At 44.2% G+C, this 19127-nt stretch overlaps 2 protein-coding genes across 2 annotated transcripts in view; one reads left to right on the top strand and one right to left on the bottom strand.

Moving 5' to 3' along the window:
• Nucleotides 1–15142, top strand: part of LOC129838007 (SH3 domain-binding protein 5-like) — a 26889-nt gene extending 11747 nt beyond the window's left edge. The window contains exons 4-9 of the mRNA XM_055904628.1: nt 8774–8938; nt 9162–9292; nt 10179–10221; nt 10534–10753; nt 12203–12529; nt 13047–15142. Coding sequence (XP_055760603.1) covers nt 8774–8938; nt 9162–9292; nt 10179–10221; nt 10534–10753; nt 12203–12529; nt 13047–13264 — 1104 coding nt within the window. The 3' untranslated portion in view covers nt 13265–15142. The remainder of the gene's footprint in view (nt 1–8773; nt 8939–9161; nt 9293–10178; nt 10222–10533; nt 10754–12202; nt 12530–13046) is intronic.
• LOC129838005 (calpain-7-like) overlaps nt 13916–19127 on the bottom strand; it is a 20698-nt gene continuing 15486 nt past the window's right edge. Inside the window, exon 19 of the mRNA XM_055904625.1 lies at nt 13916–17288. Within this exon, the coding sequence (XP_055760600.1) occupies nt 17144–17288 (145 nt within the window). The 3' untranslated portion in view covers nt 13916–17143. The remainder of the gene's footprint in view (nt 17289–19127) is intronic.

The following is a 19127-nucleotide window of genomic DNA, read 5'->3' as shown; positions in this document are numbered from 1 at the left end:
ATGAAGCCATGATGTGTTGTGCAGGGGTTCAATAAGAGTTTGGCACATACTCGAGGGATTGAGACTGAAACTTAAAAAAACAACTATGTGGCTCTTATTTCCACACTAGGTTTGCAGGTATCTTAATTATGAACAAGTGCAGGACTCGCTTGTGTGTCATACAATGCTGAGCTCTGCAACAAGAAGTCAGTGGGACCTGACTGCATAGGGCGATTCTAGGGCACTGGTCTCTCTGTCTCTGTCTCTGACACACACACACACACACACACACACACACACACACACACACACACACACACACACACACACACACACACACACACACACACACCTCATCGATCGATGGTGTGGTTGGGAGCATTACAAAACGGTTGAGGTTGAAATGGATCAAAGGTGCGGTAAATGGCTGCCTCTCTGACATGGTTGAGTTAATCAACTTCACAGTGGTGACTGGAGCAGAGCCCATCCTAACACAGCAGTCCTGAATCAATTATGCAACAAACACTCTTCCTCTCTTTCCCTATCTTCCTATTCCTCTATACTCTATCCTCCTCTGTCTTCCTCCTCTTCTATTGCAATGTATCTCCACCTCCATCTTTCCATTCTCCTTCAGTGGGTGAGCATGTACACAACTTTGAACTTGAATCATTGTTTGCCCAGAGGGGTGGAAATTCTCTATCTCTCTGGTTTGTTGAAGTAGCCTACATGAGCAATACATTATTATTTGCTTTAGAAGGCTAATGATAAGGTACACAGGAAGTGGCAGCGCTGTGGAAAAATGCCCTTGACTTTGGTCTAGATATACACACACACCATAACTCAGGCTTTTGCATAACGAAACAATAGATGGTTACTTACCTTAGATGTTGAGAAGACTTGCTAGTATATCCTGAGGTAGTACGTGTCACAAGTTAATGGCTGAAAAGTGTTTTTCTTATACCTCATGAAATATGTTTAGTTTCCTTCTCGTTCACCTCAGGTTTGAAGAGTGTGACTTGACAAAAAGTAGACCAGTCATAATTTGGGATTGGAATTTGGTTTACTTTCTGAATTAACTGGAAGTGAAACAGAATTGACCCCATCCCTGGTTAGCATTAAACATTTGAAGTCCTATTGCCCTTCCCCCCCAGCTGCCCCATCTTGTCTGGAGAGTAGGTGCAGCTAGTGGGGGGAAAGGTGCAACAATAGAGAGGAGGAGAATGGTGATGGTGATGTGTTGTGGCTGGTGCAAGATTTGGGCACAGTCTACCTCCCCCCTCTATCTCACCCCCTCCCTCTCGCTCTCTCCTGCATGGCCTGTTACCGACAGTGATTACCACATAGCTGAACTGGAGTGCACAGTCGTGATCGTCTCACCCCCTGCCTGCCTCAGTCATCTAACCGCAGTGCGTCTGGAGGTGGGAAGAACGAAGGAGAGACGGAAAATGAGAGAGAGGAGGGGAGATGCCTGAGGTCCAGAACAGAGGAGACAGACTGTGGATACGTCTGTGAGATTAGTTATGAACTGACCTCCATGATGGCCATAGATTGAACAGATGTGGGGCTTAGTGGTTTCTGGCTGGGGGAGGAAAGCAATGAAAATCCTTCAGGCCTGGAGGAGATCATCCAGTAGATTGGTTGGATTTGGTACAGCTGGAATAGATTCAGACTGGGGGGAGAGAGCTGTCTCTAGCTGATGTATGGGATTGTTCTCTGGCTCTGAGTCAAGGGCAGATGGATCACAGATAGAAAGGAGACTATAGGTCCCTGCACATCTTTGTCAGAGGCTGGGGGCTCTAATACGTCAACCTGTCACCGTAGTGTCCGGAATAAAGCAAAAGGACTGGGAAAGAGTTTGTAGGAATTTATATGGTCATACTGTAATCATTGCATTTTATTACAATCCCAACATGCATTCTTGCAGTGCAAGAAGAATGTTGTCATGTCTTGCCCTGGAAAGTTACTGGCTGTGGTAGAATAGGGAACCTTGTGCCAGACAGTCTCCTTTACCGCCACAGCAACTCAGTTCCATTTATTACAGAACAGCTAGTATATCCCTGAGGGTATGGAGATTGGGTTAAGACGGTTACTGTCATTTTGTAATCCTGCAAAGTCAAGAGACCATCTGTGACCTGTCTCTTTCTCTCCTGTGGAGAGAGGTTTTGGCATGCTTATAGCACTGAGCGGGTGAGGGTCATGGGGGCTAGGATGGCATGGAGGGAAGGATGGAGAGGGGGAGCAGAGACAAGGTCGTGGCTGTGTGCTGGAGCCATGCTCTGGCCTCCTGGGAGGTGGGAGGCCAGCCTGTTCTGTGGTGCATGTTGATGCTGGTCAGCCCTGGTTACATCACTGCTTCAGCAAGCAGGACTGGAGCTGCTTTAATAATGGCAGCTCAGCTTGACAATGACTCAATACAGCTGTGTGTGAGCCGTGCATGTGGCTATTGTTCTGGTTGGCTAACGTTTGTGTGTGTGGGTATCAACAGGGGCAGACTGGGACCTGAAATGAGCCCTATAATTTCTAACTCGCCGGCCAATTCATTTTCTCGAGGCCCCCACACCAGCCCATTTCTTTCCCCATAGTTAGCCAAATAATTATCATTTTGCTCTAAAATCCCAAGTTAGACAGGCCCTCTGGGCTAAAAATGGACCAGTCCATCTGGAATTTCGTGCAGTCCGCCCCTGGGTGTCAACGCTTGCTGTCCAAGCCTGCAGTCATGGAACATTGTATGAGTGTGCTGAAGAATCCAAGAGGCAGCTGTTCATTACAAGTGGTGCTTCAGCACATTAGACGTGGACTGGAACACTGAAGTTAAGCAATGGTTAGGCAACCACTTGGAACAAGTGGCTTGAATCTCCATGTCCATTCCTGAACACGGTTGTCCTTCACTTTGCCTCAGAGAACATTCAGACTAGCCTGATCAATGTACAGCTTCTAGGTTGTTATAGCATCAGACCATGAAGCACGATTAAGACGAGCTCTCCCTGAGTCATGTGCGGTCTAACGACTTCTCCAGGATTAACTCTGTGGGTCACTGACATATCTAGGCCAGTCACAATTTGTTTGTGTCTCACAGCAAAATGAACAGTCTCAATCGGGACACAATTAAGGCCAAGGCTAGTGAAGCGTGACTGCAGAGAGGCATGTTTACTCTCTGACTGTAAATCATTGACCTCCAATTGAAAAGGCCCTTTTCATCCCATCTCACCAAGATTAAATCAGTTAATTCTCTTGGAAAATAGCTGTGTGTCTGTGTTCTCTTCTGAAAGCTGATACTTTTCCAGTGTTGATAGCCTATGCTGAGGAATGTTTAGCTGAAACGCTCTAGTCTTTGAAGTGTTGGCACGTCTTGTCAAATTTATGCGGTGAAGATTATAGGAACGCTTTATATTTCAAAGCTTCTCTTACATGCGTGCAGCCATGGAGGCAAGCGTGAATATGTAGAAAAGAGATGTTTATCTGAACATGTGCCGGTTCACCAAATGAATACTCTGTTCGGGCTCCGAAGAGCGCAAGCTCTGAATTACTTAAAGGCTGTGTAGAGCGGGATCTGATTCTCTTATGCCCAAAGAGAAAGCCTGGTCTTATTATGAAGTTCTACTTTACTTACGGTTGAGTGTGCACCCATTGGTGCTTGTTTGTTTTACACTGATTTAAAATATGAGTAGGGCTGTAATGATTTGATCAATTATTTTCCTGTATTTGAGTTACTATAGATATGGGTTGATATGTAATACACATGAGGGGAAAGGAGTTAACCATGAATGTTTAAGTACCATATTTAATGAAGCAGTTTGGTGCCTGTTAATCATTATCTGATGTAACTGTGTCTGCCAAGTGTTGAATGGTGTGTAAAATTTGCCTCCAGACTGGATTCGAGGACACACTGATAGTGTTTCTGTGACACTGTGATTCTGTAGCATCTGATGTTGTGACTTCCTACAAGCCTCCTGGTGTTTACAGAACATTCGGTGCTGTGGGATTAATGTAGTTAGACATGTTCTCTGCTCCTATTCTGGAGGTGTCTCCCTGTAATCGATTTGATCAATGTCTGCTCTCCTTTTTGTTCACCTGGAAATCCCTGTTACCTATGAAGTATCTGTGTGATGGGGAGAAGTGGTAGACCTTATGATCTATTTATATAGACAGAAACTGATGTGGCATTAACATCTTTCTAGAGGCCAAATAGAGAGGACAGTCCTTAGAGAGGACAGTGAATAACAACACAATCATTAATTGTAATGTGCTGAATAAATAGACTAATGCCTCCACTTCCAGCCATCTCCCCGCCTCCGTAAAAATCCATCTCTCTCTCCCTCTTCCCTCCGGTCGTGAGTTCCTGAGAAGCCCAGCTTTGAAAGGTGGCTGATAAATTATGCTCAAGTCTTTAAAAAATTGTTTTAACACCATCACTGTGCAGCTGAAAATGAAGGGTAAAGATGGAATGAGTAAACTGAAAAGAATAGAATGATGGATCACGATGGCAGCAGGACTGAAGTGGTGATGGAGGAGAAGAGTAGGCAGAGGAGAGATGGATTAAGGAGAAGGGCTGGGTTGCCAATCATTTATAGTGGAGCAGGTGTACAGCAGTAGGCCTGCTGTGAGAAGTCTCTCTGTTGGAATTCTGTTCATCTGCAGTTTACAGTAGGAACAGAACACTACTAAATACTAATAAATGTACTTATATATTTATAAAGTGCATTCGAAAAGTATTCAGACCCCTTTTTCCAAATTTTGTTACGTTACAGCCTTATTCTAAAATTGATTAAATAGTTTTCTCCCCCTCAATCTACACACAATACCCCATAATGACAAAGCAAAAACAGATGTAATTTTTTGTGTGCAAATGTATAAACAAAAATATATATCACATTTACATAAGTATTCAGACCCTTTACTCGGTTCTTTGTTGAATTACCTTTGACAGTGATTACGCTACAAGCTTGGCACACCTGTATTTGTGGAGTTTTTTCTCTGCAGATCCTCTCAAGCTCTGTCAGGTTGGATGGGGAGCTTCGCTGCACAGCTATTTTCAGGTCTCTCCAGAGATGTTTGATCGGGTTCAAGTCCAGGCTCTGGCTGGGCCTCTCAAGTACATTCAGAGACTTGTCCTGAAGCCACTCCTGCGTTGTCTTGGCTGTGTGCTTTGGGTCGTTGTCCTGTTGGACGGTGAACCTTCACCCCAGTCTGAGGTTCTGAACGCTCTGGAGCAGGTTTTCATCAAGGAACTCTCTGTACTTTGCTCCATTCATCTTTTCCTCATTCCTGACTAGTCTCTCAGTCCCTGCCACTGAACTGGTGGCATAAGGCTGCCACCACCATGCTTCTCCGTAGGGATGGTACCAGGTTTCCTCCATACGTGACGTTTGGCATTCAGTCCAAAGAGTTGGTTTCATCAGACCAGAGAATCTTGTTTCTCATGGTCTGAGAGTCCTTTAGGTGCCTTTGGCAAACTCAAAGCGGGCTGTCATGTGCCTTTACTGAGGAGTGGCCTCTGTATGGCCACTCTACCATAAAGGCCTAATTGGTGGAGTGCTGCAGAGATGGTTGTCCTTCTGGAAGGTTCTCCAATCTCCACAAAGTAACTCTAGATCTCTATCAGAGTGACCATCGGGTTCTTGGTCACCACTCTGACCAAGGCCCTTCTCCCCCGATTGCTCATTTTGGCCGGGCAGCCATCTCTAGGAAGAATCTTGGTGGTTCCAAATGTCTTCCATTTAAGAATGATGGAGACCACTGTGATCTTGGGGACCTTCAATGCTGCAGAAAGGTTTTGGTACCCGTCCCCAGATCTGTGCCTAGACACAATCCTGTCTCGGCTCTCTACGGACAATTCCTCCGACCTCATGGCTTGGTTTTTGTGTGTGCCTTTCCAAATCATGCCCAATCAATTGAATTTACCACAGGTGGACTCCAATCAAGTTGTCGAAACATCTTAAGGATGATCAATGGAAACAGGATGCACCTGAGGTCAATTTCAAGTCTCATAGCAAAGGGACTGAATACTTATGTAAATAATGTATATAGACACACAGACAGACAGACAAATAAGGTATCTGTTTTTAATTTTTAATACATTTGCAAAAATTTCTAAAAACCTTTTCGCTTTAACATTATGGGGTATTGTATGTAGATTGACGAGGAAAAACATGTATTTAATCAATTTTAGAATAAGGCTGTAACGTAACAAAATGTGCAAAAGTGGAAGTCTGAATACTTTCCGAATTAACTGTAAGTGTGCCACTAAGTAGCCTGCTATCTAGGAGTGATTCCTGCTGAAGTAAATTAAAGACATAGATAGATGCACAAAGAACATCGTGCTGTACAGTATTATTTTTTAATGCAATATTATTTCTATGAACTGAGTCAGCCATTAGACTTTGTCTGGTGAATAGTTCTTTCTCCAGAGATCATTCCTTGTACATTAGACTAAGTGTTCAACACTGGATGCACATAGGGTGTTCCTGGGAGTGGGGCATGTTTTCTCAGCATGTAGTCTGCTTGTTGGGGTTAGTGGGAAAACAATTATGCAGAATGATTTTAAAGTAGATCACTGAATGTGCGTATGGAGCGAGGGAGAAAGACGGAGAGAGTTGTCCAAATGAGAGCGTGTGTATGTTGCAATTCTCATGAACAACATGCAAAACTATTTTGTGAAAGAGGCCCCGGTTGAATTCCTAGGCATTCAAACTCATGACTCATCCATACAGTGAAGTGATAGACACTGGGTAGCATGTGATTGGAGCCAACTCTGTATGTGCACGCCAAGCCCATCCATGTCATGAGAAGGTCTGTGAATGGGTTGTGTGATCACCACGAGGCAGAGGTTGTTTAGTTCGTGCTGCGTTGGCATTTGGAAGGCTAATCAAATTACCATAGTAGGGAATGGGATGTTGTCTACAAAATGGAATATCTTGGCTTGCAGATCCTTGTCCAGTAGAGTCTTGACGTATACCACATACTGCTCCATAGGTCATGATGAGAGCAGGAAATAATGATCACTTCATTTCACTTGTTTTCTTTGCGGTGACTCAATGTGTTCCTCTTTTAAATTAGTTAAGTAAAATCTCTAGTCACATGAGATCCTGTTGGAATTTTTCTCTGCTGTGACTTTTTCTCTTGCTTGCAGCCAAGGAGACATGTCAGTGTAGATCTCCCTTCACTTCCTCCCAAACTAGTCAGACTACTTTAACTGAACAATAGTTCAGTTGGGATTTAGTTTTTGGCAGATCAGAAATGTTTTATCCTCCTTACTGTAAAACGTTGGAATGATATTTAACCTCTACAGGAAATGTACCCATTTCCTGTGGGTACATTTCCTGTATCTGCCCACACAGATACAGTAAATCACCTTCCCTAGACACACTATTGGTGGGTTTGGGGCAAAGTCTTGAGTCAAAGCTTTACTAGTACCCACAGAGCAGAGAGGGGCTTAGGGTATTAGCGCTAGCTACAGGGGGTTTCTGTCAGTTGCTATGACTGACAGATTAGAGAGGAAAATTGGATAAATGAGTAAAGGATTAGCTTTGCAGAAATGCAACACACACACAGTAAGTCTAAGCTTCCACTTTGTACTGTACCTTACCGTAACTGAGGCTGGAGAAGGGAACTGTTTTGGAGTTCATCCGTTACTATGTGACTCGGTTGGGCTAAAATAAGGACAGAGAGTAAAGGGGTAATACTTGTATGTTCTCTCTGGCAGCAGTCTACGATGTTTTGGTTCACCTCAGAACAGAACATTCAGAGTGGGTAGGGAGGGATGTTTTAAAACAAAGCTGGATGTTACTGATACCTTCTGATAGAACCAATAGAACCAAAGATACCAATAGGAAAACAAGATGTGGAGCCTTGTTTTACACACACATGCAGACAGACACGCGCACAGACATCTGTACTCACAGACGCACACACACGCACGCACAAGCTCACAGACGCACGCAACACGCTCAGACACGCACACAGCCAGCCCGCACAGGCACAGACACACAGGTGAAGTGTTTGACAATAACTCTATTAGCTGTGAGGTCTTTGAGCCCTACATCTCTTCCCCTGCTGTATACAGTAAGTGTCAAATGAGACGATGCAGGTATACTTTGCTTATACAACCATATGTCATGCCGTCATGACCTTTGTGTTTTCTCCTAAATTAGTCCTTTTGATGTTAGGAACATCTTATGTACAAGACAGTTTGGCGTGTTTCCATAGTCAGTCACAAGGACCTTTGGTGGCCTGTTTGTTATTTCGCCTAGTTGCTATTTTCCATGCTGACTCAACAGCTGATTTGGTTTATTCCTGTCAATGTTTGAGCTGAAAGTTTTGTGTGTCTCTTGTTTTTAAAAACACCATTTTATGAGGAGAAGTGCTTACATTGTAGTTATATAGAGACACTGGATATAGTCATTTCTTGACTGAAGAGCGCATTGTTCATTTTCTGCGAGAGGAAAGAGTTCTCTTGAGGTGTACAGATCAAGGATTTGGCCTAGTATGGGCATTGGCCTGCTGCCAGTAGGGGCAGGGGTTCAACACCTATGGCCAGACATGGCCCACATAATATTTTATGGTGACAGAGAACTTGGCTGGCGACAGAGTGTCATGATCTCTTGCGGTGCCCATCTGGCGGGCTGTCACTCTACCCGTTGCCCAGGCCCAGCTAGAGACCCAGTCATGAAGTATGTCTGGTAGGGTCTCATCCCATCTGTTGTACAGATGATTCTGCAGGAGACCCAGTGAAGGTCTGGTTCTGTGGCTGATCTCAGTGCATATCTGAAATGTTGTCTCTCTACCCATTTCCCAGGCTCAGCTGGAGGCCCAGAGAGCCACCCAGGACTTCCAGAGGGCCACGGAGGTGCTGCGTGCGGCCAAGGAGACCATCGCCCTGGCAGAGCAGAGGCTCTTGGAGGAGGACACAAGGCAGTTTGACTCAGCCTGGCAGGAGATGCTCAACCACGCCACCCAGAGGGTGAATTCCGTACTGCATGGGGGGGGTGGGGGGTGGAATTGGGTGCTGCGAAGGGCATTTGTGCAGCATGACTGTTACTATTCAGAGCTTAAAGGCAAAATGTGGATGGAAATTGATGCTTTACAAGTTAAGAAGTCACATTTTCACATTTCCATGTAGCTGCGAGACTGTGTTCTGATTGGCTGTTTGTACTTATTGGCTCCCGTGTACTTGGCTGTTGCAGGTGATGGAAGCGGAGCATACAAAGACACGGAGTGAGCTGGTGCACAAGGAGACAGCAGCCAAGTACACGGCAGCCATGGGCTGCATGAAACAGCTGGAGAAGAAACTCAAACGCACCATCAACAAGTCCAAGTGAGTCCCATATGACTGTATTGCGACAACAACCCAACTACACTGTAGTTAAGACTGAGAAGTCAAAGTGAATCTGATACAACCACTGCATCAATTACCAAATGGTCTGCGACTCATACATTCACACATCCATGTTTATTTGTCGACAGTGACCTTTTCTAAGACATTGATCTTTCATGATGGAGATTTTTCAGTAGCTTGAAAAAGGTCAACTTGAACAAAATAAATGAATATAAATGTGCAAAAGGTAAATGTGCGTGCAACAGTGGAGGCTGCTGAGGGGAGGACGGCTCATAATAATGTCTGGAAAGAAATGAATGGAATGGCGCCAAACACATGAAACCCATGTATGTAATGTATTTGATACCATTCCACTTATTCTGCAAGCCTGTCCTCCCCAATTAAGGTGCCACCAAACTCCTGTGGCGTGAAAGTGTCATTTTCGACCTTTGATGATGAAGTAGTGGCTGTTTTTGTTCCTAGCAGCACAAAGAGAGACAATGTGGTGGTGTTCTGGTTAGTATATGTTGTCACATTTTTACAAAACTCCATAGACTGGAGGTCTGTGTTGGGGAGGGAGTGTAAAGTAGTTTCCCTGCTGTGACTGAGGCTGTTGCCAATCCATATAGTCTTAAAAAGCTTCCTTGTCTCCTTTCCGTCATGACCACAGATCATGTACTTGATATGTGTAATCAGTATGGTTGAAACCTATTAAGTGTCATGAAGATGAGATGAGAAAAGAGACATATTTATATCTATATCTCACCCTGTTGCCTTGGTGATATGTACACAGCTGTTCTGAGTTGTTGTCATCGCCTCTAATCTTTCTCCTTCCCTCTTTTTTCCCCTCCTCCCTCTCTCTTTTTGATTGACATCTCTCCCGCAGACCTTACTTTGAGTTGAAGGCAAAGTACTACCTACAGCTTGAGGTATGTGTACACTACACTACACTGGAATTTGCCTGCCTTTATAGACCTTTTTAAAGGTATTTTAGATGTAAGGAGGCTTACTGTCTTGTTATTGTGGACTCTACTCCATGGTTAGATCTTTACTGATGTGACCTAGGTCAATATACTTTGACCTTGAACATATTGCCATGTCATCTCAGGTCTAAACCATTTATGGCAATGATGGTTTCTTCTTCTGCCTTTGCGTGAGTGTGTGTGTGTGTGTGTGTGTGTGTACTTAACTGTGTATAGCAAGCTAATGCTAACAATGACTCTCTTTCTGTCCGTCTGTAGCACCTAAAGAAGAACGTGGATGAGTTGCAGGCCAAGCTGAGCCAGGCCAAAGAAGGGTACAAGACGGCTCTAAGAAACCTGGAGATGATCTCAGACGAGATCCACGAACGCCGACGCAACTCTGCCATGGGCCCCCGGGGGCGGGGCGTGGGCGCCGATGGCGACAGTGTCGCAGTGGATGACATTGCCAGCTTCAAGATGGAGTCAGATGGCATCTCCAGTAAGTACACTTACAATGCATGATGTTCTGGTCATTTAATTTCTGTGCTTGAAAACTGCAGAAACTGTTCTTGGATCAGCTGTCCTACATGGTGAGGCTAAACAGCCAGCCTTGCCTACTTTTCACTAGTAGTTGGGTACGGCACATAAACACCCTGTTGACTCCTGACTTGTTCTTCAAAACCTTCGTAGGAATTCCTAGAAAACGTCATTATTGACATTGTGCAGGGAGGTCTTTTCTTCGAAAACATCATGATTGTGTCCGGCTCCTGAGAGGGTTGCCTGTTTTCTTGGAATGTTTTCCTAGAATTGGAACATTAAAGGCGCACAGAATGTTTGGAGTTGACTTTATTGAAAGTGAAGCACTGCCCTGCATTGGTGTCTAAATAATATTACAATACATGCTAAATGTGCTCTTTTGAAGTCTGTTAATTCAATTTTCTTTCAAAGGAAATGCCTGTTTAATTTAAAATGCCTGTATTGACTTTGCAGAAGATCCCATGATATGACAACTAGCCTAGAGACAGCGTTACTGTTTAAGCTCCTATGGTTAAGGTTAGGACTTGAGTAATGACAGCTGATCCCGAATCAGTTAAGTGCTGAAGATACACACTGATAAGATTGAGGCTGAACTGTAGTCAGATGAAGACAGTGGATGTTCACAGCAGTGTGTGTCACTCACTGATCCACTTCCTATTGTCCTGCATTATGGGCTGCAGGATGATGTTTCCATGGCAACCTCAGAGCCCTACTGCTGGCTGACCCACTTAGCCGCCATTGGCTAAGGTTATTGCTGTTGCGCGTTAACCCACATAAACAGTAATATGCTGTGTCTGTTTCAAACTCTCCGATGGCAGTAAACAAAAGAATCAGCGATTGCCCTTAGTTCAAAGTCATAAAAAACATTCCTTCATTCATACAGTCGCCATGCATTCATACAGTCGCCACTTTTGACCCCTACATGTGAAATGGATCTCATATTAGTCTTGAAGTGCTGTATGTCTCCACACTCCCTCTTTCAGTGTAAAGTATGTGTCTGCAGTATTCCAAGGAGTATTTCTCCCTCTTCTACCCACCGTCTGTCTCACTCTTCTACCCACCGTCTGTCTCCCTCGTCTACCCACCGTCTGTCTCCCTCGTCTACCCACCGTCTGTCTCCCTCGTCTACCCACCGTCTGTCTCCCTCGTCTACCCACCGTCTGTCTCCCTCGTCTACCCACCGTCTGTCTCCCTCATTTGCTTTTTCTTCCTACTCCCTCTCTCCCCTCCTTACCCTTACCCTCCCCTCCCTCCCTTTTCACCTAAACCCCTTCACACTCAATCTCCAGCTTCCTGTTTTCTCTTTGGATTTTGTGGATGCCACATTGATGCTCTGCATGTACACTCAGTTGTACAGTAAAGGCTTGTTACATCTCAACCATTCTTTCCCCCTCTCTGTCTGTCTCTGCAGTGACGTCTGAGTCGTTTGAGGATGAGACCTGCAGCAGCAGTGCCATGTCAGAGGAGGACTCAGAGACCCGCTCCACCTGCAGCCTGGGCTCCTCCTCCCACTCCCCCAACAGCCTCCAGGACCTCCCTTCACCCTGTCCCTTTGTCAGCTCTTCCTCGCCCTCGCCCTGCCCCTCCTCCTCCTCTTCCCCTGCTCCCTCCTCACGCCCCTGCAGTCTGGACCTTCCCAGCCCAGTCTCGCTGTCTGACTTTGGCCTCATCTCTCCTGTCCTGGGACCACGCAGCGAGTGTAGCGGGGCGTCATCACCGGAGTGTGACCTGGAGAGAGGTGTGTGTGTGCGGCCAAAAAAGTAAAAAAGGAGAGCTGGGTTTAGAGCGTGTGTTTGCATACTGTATGAGGTAGTGTGTAAATATGCAGACAAGTGGAAAAGGAGAGAGATTGATGGTGTGTGTGTTTATTTTCAGTAAGACATATCGTCTTCTGCTTCCTGTCTGACTTGCTTGAGCCAGAGGAGAGACCTATTAGTCATAGTGACAGCTAGCCTAGTGCTTAGACCAGAGCAGGTGAAGAGGCACAGGCAAGCAGTACTGCTGGGGGATACATCCTAATCTCCACTGGGTCCCTAAGAGCCTGCAGAAAGTTTTGGACCAGTGAGAAAGGGTAACACAGTGGGAACTTTTAGAAAAAGACTTGGGTATGACAGTGTACGGGTGTGTGTGCAGGGCTTCCTTCACACAAAGGATATTCATTACTGTTTCCGGGAGTTTTTTTGGGGGGGACTTCCAATATACTTTATCTATCTCGATCACCAGGCTCACACAACATACCTCTCTGTGTGTTTCAGGTGACCGAGCAGAGGGAGCGGAAGGTAAGCTGGACAATACTGTAAACAACAACATCACCACCGTCCCAAACACCAACAAAACCACGGGCCTGGAGGGCCGCCTCAGCTTCCTGTCTCTTCGACGCTCACGCAACGACAGCACCAAGAACGCCAAGCGCGAACGTCAAAGCCGTTCCCAGACCCCCACCCAAACTGTGGTTCTGATCAACGGGGTGTGATGAGGAAAGCTAATCCACAAGCTAACCCCATCACCGGCTTTGTGTGCCAACATGCTGTATTGCCAATAACCACACACACATTCCATTCTACCCCGTGAACTAATGCTGGCTAAGTGAACAGAAAGTGGCTCAGTATGAGATACTATGAACTAAATGTCAGTGTATATACAGTTCCTATGGATCATGATGATGAAGAGACTTAAGACCCAACCCAGGGTTGGTGATGTCATGAAATCACCACTTCCTATAGAAAGGACCTTTCCCCCTTTGACCTCCCACCCATAGCTTCCTCAGTCAGATTGGCTTCCCATAATTCGCTACTGTACTCCACACACATTAAGGACAGTGCTGGCTAACGTCCTATGGGTGGGGGCCCATGGTATATGAGGGGAAATGGGACAAAGTGTTTTTTTTTACTGTGATATTCTCCCTGAGAGGGAGCTGCACTTCTAGACAAGATGTGATTCTATTGTTGGTAAATGAAAGAATGCACTCCTAGCTTCGACTATTAAAAATGGGGGTTATTTATAAAACTTGATGGCACATTCACTAAGACACCTGTTTTACCAATACAGAAATTAGTGAAATACAAAACATTGATAGCAATATATGTTATGCTTTTGAAAAAGAAGAGCACGCATGAGGCCAAGATTTAAAGTCAGGATTTCTAAAAAGAAACAAGTACATTTTACAGAGTTGAAGTTTTGTGAATAACCCTCATAACTTGTAATATTACTCTGCTACATCCTCTCACAGATACTTGACATGTGAATACGCTCACCATTATGTAATCCTGTGTACGGCCTATAGAGCCTATGGCAACTGCTTCATGTTACCATGGAGACCAAACACCCCCTGGCTGGCATCTCTTCGGACAGCCTGTGCATTTGTCCAATAGGGGTCTTCAGAATTGGACTTAAAATAACTGTATTCTATTGCACAACTAATTTCCCAGTGAGCTAACAATCCATCTCGCCTACAGTACACATAAAGCTGGACTTGGAAACTGATTGAACGAGAGTAGAATAATTGTGTGGGGTGAGGCTACAGTAGATATACCCTCCCCTCTTCCTCCTGGTTCCTTCCATCCTGTGGTTCTTCGGTGCCAGGGAAATGGGCCTCCAGACACTGTCACCCCTAGCCCTCCTTCCATCCATCTCCCTGTCATGGCATCCCCAATGGCCCTGTACTGAGGGACAACATCCACCCACAGACGGTAACACTAAGAACTGAGCAATAGCGCAAGAACAGAACTTTTGATAACCATATCTGCTCATGGACACTTTCATATAGTGTTTTCTGTAACGGAATGCAAATGGACAGCCTGGTAATTCTCAGAATCTGAGGATGGTTTTGTCTTGGACCAATCTTGAGGATAAAGTGAAACTGATGATGGTGAAGAACGATGAGGCCTTTTGTGGAAACTGACAGAATAATTAATAGTGAGTGTTGTGATTTCTGGTGACAGTATCAGCTACTGTAAGTTGTAGATCCATATTGGCTAAAGTGGCACACAGTAGACTGTCAGATGTTTGTGAGGTCTAGTCGTCTGTCTCAAATAGTGTTAAATTGTCTTCCTCTCCTGGTCTCCTTATGCTCCATGGCCACTGAGTTATGAGAAAAGCAAGCTATTGCACAAGCGTATGCAGTCTATTTGTTATTGTGATTGCTACAGTCTGTGTATGTACTGTACATGTACAAATGTAATGTGATTTCGATGTTTATCTCTGTCACCCTTCGCTGTGGAATATAAGGATATAACCATGAACAGTCCCTGTCATAGCCGTTTTCTTCCAGTGGGTGTTGTAAGAGTAACTTTCCATTGTGTCTCCACAGTTTATGTGCCTGTTTTCTGAAAATAAACTGATGTTCACTGCAGTAAGCCTTTGTTCATTTCTGAAGTTCTATACAAATGTAGATCAACTTGTTTTTTTTCCTCACTAGCCTGCAATTCTTCGGTCAACCAAACTCAAGGTCTTATTTGGTTAAATGACCCATTGACCCAAATTCTAGGTAGATTTAAAAGTTATTCTATAAAAACATGTCTGTCAGAAGCCTATACAGTAATTGACTAGCCTGTAGCCATTCTGACTCCAAATGAGCTATACTGATATTTTCTTGGTCTTGCTGACATTGTCAAAAGAGTTATTGAATCGCTGCAGATAGCCTATTGCAACAAAAAAATAACTATCAGATCATTGTTTTCTTGCAGGTTGTTTACATCACCCTGGCTCCTCATTGGCAAACCTTAACATGATTAACCACAGTAGAAAAGTACCAGACTCGTGCTGGGATTCCCCATTGGGAAGCCGTGTGCTGCTGACTGTAGGGCTACAGGTTTCAGAATGTTAGCAGGTTTGACATTAGCCACGGCTAAGCCAAGTGAAGATCTTTGGTGGCAAGGCAGCACAGACCTAGATTATAGGATCCTGTTCACACTAACAAAAGTTAAACTGGTTTTCAGATTTCTCTTCATATTTGCTTTCCTTTCGTTTGTCAGACACTTGACTTAGCAGTATTTGTCAGTTGCCAAATCTGGCTCTGGGGTTAAATTCCTGCCTTTTACCTAAACAATTGTTTTGTTCTCTCCCTCTTTACTGCACTGTCTGTTTCTCCTCTACCTCTCCAGATCCCTCAGGTCTGGTAGTTGGTCTCTCTGTCCTGTGATTCTCATTAGAGGTTGTGACCAGCTGCTGCCCACGCAACACACTCTGTTTTCAAATGCTCTCAGACAGGAGAGAGGCCAGATCTTCACCAACACACACAACACATTTTCTGATTTCCTTCAATGCCATGTTTGAATACATCATTCCACATTTAGTGCAAGTTAAGCAAAAATCATACAAGACTATTGCATTTGACATAAGTGGCAACAGCAGCAATAGTTGCCGTTTTTTAACAGTCACTGGAGGGGGAAGAAAACAGAAATGTAATTCTATGTAAAGAAGAATGAAACGACAAAGAGCAGCCATTTTGCTAATGCAAAATAAGTCTACATGATACAGGTGACTCTTCTAGTAAGTCCATGCTTACCTTTGTAAAAAATAAAGTATGTTTGAGGAGTGGGTCTTGTCCACGAGACTGTATAGCATTGACACTTTACAGTAATTGTCCAGAAAAGGACAAAGCCACTAGCAGTCTTGCCTGTTTGACAAAATGTTAACAGAGAAGGAGAAACCGCTGTGAAGTGTTCAAGTCCTTGCTGAAGCGTAAACAAGCGACTGAAGATTGGCGATACGTTTCAAATGTCATATTCCATGTGAGTACACACATGCAAAATTCCAGGAACTTATAAATTCCTTGGTCTTCCCTAAATCCCAGTTGGAAGATTCAAGGAATCTGGAAAACCAGGGAATGTATTGAAAGTTCCTAGAATTTTGCAACCACACACACGTCCTGCATGCCTGTGTCACGCATCCTTATAGATGCCAGAGATTAGTCCTGTGCAACAGAGAAATCCCTGTCGTGGTGCGGTCTCCTGAGAAAAAGACAGTAGCGGTTGCAGTTGAGAACATCACCCTTCGTTGTTGGTAAATACCAGCACTGCCTCTTGAGTACCTAGACTGGTGGTCAACAAGCGCCAAGTAATTGAACATTGAAAATCAGAAGGGCCATAGTTGTTGTGACATCATTTACTGTATCTGTCATTATGGCAAAGGAGCACCTCCAACATGCACACCCCTCAGCACATAGAGGGCTAGGTTCCATACCAAAAACTTGTCCCTTTCCAAATACCCTTGATAATAATAAAATAAATCAGTCTCTTTTGGGTCCTCCTGCAGTCATAACAAGTTCCACCTAGAGTTTAGGGAACAGTGAGTGTCCATGCTGTGTGCAAGTTATTCCTGGTGTCACACCTGAATCCTTCCCCCCCTCTCCTTACTGGAGCTGGGAGACCTTTAGGGACGTGACGCTGCTGAAGTCCAGGAAGAAGGGTCCTTCCTGTTTGGGCAGGAAGGTGGTGGGGATGACGTTGTAGATGCCAGCAGGGACATGGTCCGCCTCCATGTAGCAGAAACCACACCTATAGAGAGAGATAGAGCAAGAGAGAGCGAGCGTCACTATGGCTTTGTCTCAATAGTCTCAAATAGCACCCTTTCTAATCTCCATTCCTTCATAACCTGTTGTTACAATGCAGTCCACCACCATTCCTGGACATTTTCTGTTTCATATTTCATTACCCACAAATAAATACATACAATGTGTTCAAGAGCTGATTATATGAATGATTTATAGAGATGATCTGCTATTGAATACTAACTTAACCTCATCCACAGGATAATATTGCATAATCAACAATCATGGTCTAAATGCGAGGAAAATGTTATGAATATCTTTACTTCCGATTATTTCAAAATAATTTCTGACACACACAGTCTTTGCCAAAAGATCTAACTGTGCAGCGAGACTAATTTCAGTACACTTTCAACCTTTGAACCAGGCTAACATAATTAGCATAGACATCCCAGAGGTCTGTTCCCTCGGTGTTGTGACTGTAGCCACCACATTTAGGCAGCATGTCATCGGCTTTGGAAAATCATGTGTCCCCAATATATGTTCCAACACTGAACTTTAACCTGTGCATAGCATTTTATGATGGAAGCATTAAAGCGGTCACCCCGCCTGTTTTAGTAAAAAGCTGAGGGATGGGCCTGGAGAAATGTAACCACTTTCAAATTCATAGACGGAAAAGGGATACCTAGTCAGTTGAGCAGCGACTGCAAGGACTGACCATAGATGATTTCAAAATGATCGTTTCAATCATGTAGAGGCTATATAGTGTTTGTTTACATTTATGTTTACCAACATTGGAGTTAAACAAGCTCAGAGTTTCACAGTAGGAAAATTACACTCATACCCGGGTTGAAAATGGCCAATTTGGAACACAGTAGCTGTACAGTAACATGCTATACATGAGGTCAGAGGTCAGAGTCTCCGCGTCACAGCTCTGTATGGGTTTTGACTGAGCCGTCTGGATCTTGAGCACCGTGCGCGACAAGAAGTTGCCCCCATTCGTTCCGCTAATTGGGAAAAATATTTTGTCGTCTGAGTGAGGGAAATGCTGTAAATTAAGAGGACTTGATGTATTTTGAAAGATGAAACGTTGAGGATTATAATAAATACCACTAACGTCATACAAGTGAGCCAAACACGCGTGAGCCCAAATGTGCACTTCACATTACCATATGAAACTCATGTAATATACAGTGTCAACGTTTATGATCACTATGTTTGATGTACAGTTACAAGATGACATGGCGTTATGATCTGGGATGTCCTGAACACAATGAGCCTGTGTTTGTTTTTGGGGCTGCGGACCACACATTTGAATGCACTCTTGACTCCATTCTATGCGCACCAAAATTACCATCTGCTTCTCTGAATTGGCTTGTGAAAGCCTACTGTAAAATCATATTTTTGAATTTAATGACGCCAACCTGACCCAGACTGGGATTTATAATGGAGCGTTTTTGGACAGTATTTCTTTTTAGAACAACAGTAATTGTGTGATGGCGGGGATGCAGGGCTGTGTTGCATACAACTACCAGTGCATATGGTCGGCACAGCTAGGAGAGCTCAAAAAGCACCTTGTAGTTGAAGACTCGAATTTTAGTCATAAAAGTGTATTGAAGTTACTTAGGAACTGTGCATACTTAGGAGAGGTGTGTGGCTCTTAAACACCAGCTTGACCTCTCACTCAAACTCTTGTAATTGTTTGGTCTTATGTTGGACCTACCCCAAACCATGAATATTCTTATCATGTTACTGAATGAGTATTTTCAGATTTCGTAAAATGCTGTAAAATACACATCAAATCAACAGCAGAATGTTTGGAATCAGTCGTGTCAGGTGACCTGTTGTA

The sequence above is a fragment of the Salvelinus fontinalis genome, chromosome 38, assembly GCF_029448725.1.
Source record: "Salvelinus fontinalis isolate EN_2023a chromosome 38, ASM2944872v1, whole genome shotgun sequence".
Taxonomy (NCBI): domain Eukaryota; kingdom Metazoa; phylum Chordata; class Actinopteri; order Salmoniformes; family Salmonidae; genus Salvelinus; species Salvelinus fontinalis.
This window is presented reverse-complemented; position numbering and strand designations above follow the sequence as displayed.